The sequence below is a fragment of the Anoplophora glabripennis genome, unplaced genomic scaffold, assembly GCF_000390285.2.
Source record: "Anoplophora glabripennis isolate ALB-LARVAE unplaced genomic scaffold, Agla_2.0 scaffold672, whole genome shotgun sequence".
NCBI classification, from domain to species: Eukaryota; Metazoa; Arthropoda; class Insecta; order Coleoptera; family Cerambycidae; genus Anoplophora; species Anoplophora glabripennis.
Window position 1 is genome coordinate 20,197 of NW_019416829.1, and position 5,836 is coordinate 26,032.

General features: G+C 31.3%; 1 protein-coding gene across 1 annotated transcript; it reads right to left on the minus strand.

Moving 5' to 3' along the window:
* Window positions 1-4,425: 4,425 nt before the first annotated feature.
* Window positions 4,426-5,031, minus strand: LOC108914499 (protein MNN4-like). The gene has a single exon (XM_018720317.2). It carries the CDS (start codon window positions 5,029-5,031, stop codon window positions 4,426-4,428), a length of 606 nt encoding a protein of 201 aa, XP_018575833.1.
* Between the last annotated feature and the right edge of the window lie 805 nt (window positions 5,032-5,836).

The window sequence follows — 5,836 nt, forward strand, 5'->3', positions numbered from 1 at the left end:
AGGGTGTATCTAAATAACACCGAAAAAATTCAAGGGGCGATTCTTCGATGAAAATTAATAGGGGTCTTTGGTATAAAATTTTTTGAAAAAACCCTCCCCTGAAAAGTAAAAAATAAATGTATTGTAATGTATTTTTAAAAAGATGAGCTGTTTAACGCGAGTGTATTTTGCCGAAAGATCTAGTGGCCTGTTCTTTTCAATTTGATCCGTAGAAACAAATGTCAATGTCATTTATTGTTACTGTTTCTTACTATTTCACAAGTTTCATGATTTTGTGTAGAAAATATTAGTTAATAAACCGAAAATATGGTTAACTATTCGAATTTAGAAATGGCAGATATGCATTTTACATATGGGTATGCTAACGGTAATGCATTGGAAGCGCAAAGACTTTATGCTGAACAGTACCCAGAGCGTAGATTACCCCACCATACTACGTTCACAAATATTCACCAACGCTTGCGGGAACTTGGAAAATTTGAAAAGAGAAGTCATGACTGTGGCCGTAGCCGAGAAGTTAGAACTGAAGCTGTCGATGAAGCCGTACTTAATTTAATTGAGGAATCCCCAGAAACTAGTACCAGGAAAATAGCTCGTGTCCTAAATGTAAGCCATTCGGTAGTTTTTAGAATTTTAAAAGAACAACAGTTATATCCCTATCATCTCCAACGGGTGCAGTCGTTACTGATTCGAGATTTTTTACCACGTGTGGTTTTTTGTCAATGGCTTATTAATATGATCGGCCAAGCGCCGCAGTTCTTAAGAAATATTTTATTTACTGACGAGGCGAATTTCTCAAGAGACTGTATTAGAAATTTTCGTAACAATCATATTTGGGCTGAGGAAAATCCTCATGACTTTTTTGAAGGAAATCATCAGTATCAATTTTCATTAAATGTGTGGCTCGGAATTATCGACGATCATTTAATTGGTCCCTATTTTCTTCCACGACGATTAGATGGTGACTCATATTGTCATCTTCTCGAAGAATTACCTATTATTCTTGAAGAAGTTCCCATTCAAATTAGGCAACGTTTATGGTTTATGCACGACGGTGCACCAGCCCACTTTAGTATACGTGCAAGACGTCACTTGGATGAGGTGTATGCCAATCGATGGATAGGTCGAGGAGGATATGTAAATTGGCCAGCCCGCTCCCCTGACCTTAATCCTTTGGATTTTTGCATATGGGGATATCTGAAATCTTTGATCTACTCAAGGCCAGTTGAAGATATCAATGATTTGCGAAACCGCATTGTAGCAGGGTGTGAAACGATAAAAAATTCACCAGGAATATTTGAACGCATACGCAATTCTATGAGAACAAGAGTAGATGCTTGTATTGAAGCTGAAGGCAATCATTTTCAACATTTTTTGTAGATTGTATTGTCAATATCCGACAGATTTTTATTTTTTGTTACTGTTATAACATTATTCATCATTTGTTCACTTTTAGTCTAAGTTCCAAACTTCTTAGCCTAGTAGAATCATAGGTCAACTATTTGGTTGAGTGTTTTTTAATAAAATGTTATTTAATATGACAATAAATGACATTGACATTTGTTTCTACGGATTCCATTGTAAAGAACAGGCCACTAGATCTTTCGGCAAAATACACTCGCGTTAAACAGCTCATCTTTTTAAAAATACATTACAATACATTTATTTTTTTTTGTCATAAATCCTTAACTTTTCGAAGAAACTTGAAGAGATCAAAAAGTTAGTAAATGAATGGGGTTTTTTAGACATATTTTTTAAAAGGAAAAAATTTTATCGAAAAAAAAATTATAAGAAAAAATGTCATAGGGGTTGATTATTTCAACCCCTTACAAAAATAGTTCAGGGTTGAAAAAAATTCAAAAAGTGTAGTTTTATTGACAGATAATGTTCACCAAGTTTGGTTTCTTTAGCTTGATGTACGTGGAAGATAAAAAAGAAAAACAATTTTTTTTTGTAATTTTAGGAGGGGCGTAACTTTTCAGGGGAGGGTTTTTTCAAAAAATTTTATACCAAAGACCCCTATTAATTTTCATCGGAGAATCGCCCCTTGAATTTTTTCGGTGTTATTTAGATACACCCTGTATATTGGGGATGTCGTCAATTGGTGGTTGAAAGAAAACTCTTATTTAACTTAAACCAAGCTTTCGATAATTATTTATTATCTTTTTCAAGGTTACTGATTCAGTTGACAGAGTAACATCTTAAAACTTAATGGATAGTATAAAATTTTTATTTTTATTTTCATTTTTTCTGAATAGCTGTCTAGTCTCGACTGAATTCAGTCGACTTGGCTTAAGTTAAATAAGAGTTTTCTTTCAACCACTAATTGACGACATCCCCAATATATATATTTTTTTGGTATATATATATATACCTATCATTTGCACATGCGAGGCCTGTAATTACATATAATTCATACAAACGAGGCCCGTTGGCCAGTTTTGCACAAGCGAGGCCTGAAATCGGGCTTCGCATGTAAAATGCGTGTATGTACAGTTATTTTCCTTTCCCTGCCCCCCCTGTAGCAAACTGTCAATTTTCTTTTTGGGCTCACAAGTGATGTGCATATGCACCTCTTAAACAGTTTTTAGTTCATTCAATATTAGGTATTAGGTAGGGGTCGCCTCAGTAATCCTGTATATAATTGAGAGTAACAAATGCGAGGCCCCCATACATATGTTACATTTACAAAGCAATTGCAAACTCCGAGGCCCTTAAACATGGCAACAGTGCTAATTTATTAAAGCATAGGCTAGGTGTCTTTTCCAAGCGTTTTAATAATTTTCTGTAAAATATATGTAATAAGTGTATGCTATAGAACACTTTTCCGGGCATTAAAAATTATCGAAAATTCAGTGCAAGAAATCGTGTTGCTTATAAATAGCTTGAAGTTCATTTTGAATGCGTTTTCTTAAAGGCAACACACTTTGAATGCTGAATTTTGAGATTGTTTTCAATGCACGAAATATATTTATTAAAATAATTCCAGAACAAAACAGAACAAGATAGAAATAATTTTCGAGTTTTTATTGTTTCAACGTCGTTTTGGCTGTCAAGCCCAGTGCAATTTTCGCTGAAGTTTATTCTTATTGGGCTAAATTTTCAAAATCTTAATATTTTGTTGCTTTTTATAATGTGTCATTATTATATTTTTTTCAATTAATAAATTGAGTATAAAAAAAATGAATAAAAATTGTGAAGATTTTAAAATATGCTTAAAAATAAAATAAGTAGACCGATCAAAATAACTCGTTTAGAGGGAAAAAAAAAAGAAAATTGCTACCTGGACTTTTATAAGTGGAAATAGTAAAAGGGCTTATAATAAACGAAAAAAAAATAAATGCGTGAGCAGGGGCGGCGGAGGGTTGATTTGGGGGGTGGAAAAGTTATGAAAAATTGTATCATTGGGATTTCTGGCGAAAGTTGACGTCGGACAAAAAAGTATCATATACAAAAGTTGTAGATCATGCAAAAATCTACAACTTTTGCAGAGGTCATTTTTTAACATCTCAAAATTTCCGAGAAAAATGCGAAAAACAGTTTTTTTCTGATTTTTCTTTTTTTATTTCTCATATCCGCTAAAATAATTTAATTTTCATGAAACTTGGTGAAAGTGTACCTTTTTCTGTCTTAAATAACCTAAAATATTTTTAGATACAAAAACCAAGAAGTTTCTGAGATATTCATTTTTTTCGGCCTGAAACACTTTTTTTTCAATGAAAAATTCTACTTAAAAAATCATCGTACAGAGTTCTGCCGGTAATCATTTTTTTCGTTTTGACATATACTTCTTGGTGAAATAAAAAAAATTATAATCACAGTTTAAAAACATGCTCAAAAATGTAAAAAAAGTGACTTGCAGTAATGAATTTTTCAGTAATTGTTGATAATTTATTTAAATTAAAAAAAAATCAAAAGCTGATTACACCATTCAACTGTACGGAAAAAAAAAACAAAAAAAAAACTATTTTTGTACAATAATGCTATAAACATAAGTCGAATAGTGAATAAATAAAATGAATAATATTTTTTTCCCTAGGATCAATTAGTGTACTTATTTTGTTTAAAGTTTAATGTATTCATAGATATACAGTGTGTCCAAGATAAAGATGGGATAGGCATTAGTATCTAGGAAACAGTAAAAGAAACGGGGTGGCTCAGATGAGAAAAAAGTTGTGTTTTTTATACCTAACAATATGCTGTTTAGAAAGTTTTAAAATTCCGGGTAGTTTCGGAGATATCTGGAAAAACCNCTTGGTTGTTTTGTATTGCTTTCTCCATGTTATTCATATCATGTCTTCTAAGTACCTATTTCATTAATCTTTTCTTGGTTGTTTTGTATTGCTTTCTCCATGTTATTCATATCATGTCTTCTAAGTACCATCTCTTGTTGTATTCTTATTTCTGTGTATTGTTTACTACTTTCTAAATTTTCTTGCATCTTCTTACACATTCCTCTTGATTTTTTTGTACTTCTTCTTTCAAATTTTCTTGTCTTTCTTCTATACGATTTACTACTCTTTCCAGTCTTTCTTCGAACTTCTTTTGTTTCGCTTTAAATTCATTTTTAAGTTCTTCATTCTTCTTATCGATTTTTTCACTCACTTTTGCAATTTCCCCTACTATTTCTGTCCATTTTCTATCACTCTCTTCCTTTTGTTTTCTATCTCTTTCTTCTAACTCCATTTTCAATTTTTCATGCTTTTCTTCCTGTGTTTTCTCTATCTCCTTCAATAGTTCATCCTGTTTCTTATCAGATTCTTCTTTTTCCTTCTTCTTTTCCATAATCGCTTCTTCCTTTTCCTTTCGTCTTTCTTCCTTTTGTTTTCTGTCTCTTTCTTCAATATCCTTCTTCTGTTCTTGAAATAGTTCCTTTAATATTCTTTCAATACCCCCGCTTGCTTCTTGTCTACTCACTTGTTGTTCCCCCCTTTCTTCCATTCTGGTCACTGTGCTTGCTTCTTCAGTACTATCCATATCCGAAGAACCGTCTCCTTCTTCACCCAACACCTTTCCACTGCGTAAATCCATTCTGTTGTTTCTTTTTTTTTAGATCCTGTTGATCGTATCACCCTGTATATTAACCATCCCTTTCTTTACTCGACAAAACCCTTATTTTTCTCGAAAACGCCCCACGTTGTCTGCGCCAATTTGTAACAATCTGTAGTCTCGACAATTTTGTGAAATTTATTTTACTTTAATGTTTTTAATTTAATTTCAATTTATAATGTTAATATGACAAATTGTTTAATTTTATGTATTGATCTTATTAAATTAATATATATATATTTTTTTATTGGTACGATGTTAGATAAAATGTTTGTTAATTAAAGTTTAATTTGTTGAGCGCCATAATCTTTTCATAAATTAAATATATGCAATATTTACCTGTATTCTTACTTATCCTCTTTCAAGATGATTCTCTTTACCTCAGGGAAGCGATTCACTATATTTTTAATAATAATTTTAAATTTGTTTTATATTTTCCTTTTTTTATAATAAGGGAACTTTTATTCAAATCAATATTGAATTAATAGATGTTAAATTTTCAAAAAAATTTTTTTTCTTGATTTAAGAAAAACTATGAGGTTTGACACCTTTAAAAATTATTCTTGTTATTCTGTCTTGAAATTAAATCTGTTTTATCAAATNTAGGTGTTCTATAGAATTAAGGGCAGTTTTATTTCTTTTCACTTTTAGCTTTGTCTATTTACTACAGTCTTTTAATGAAAATTTATATATTTATCAAGCAGATGTCTTAATTTATTTTTTTACCATTTCTGCCTTACCTACGTAGTCTTTGGATGAAAAATTTTATATTTACTAACCAAATGCC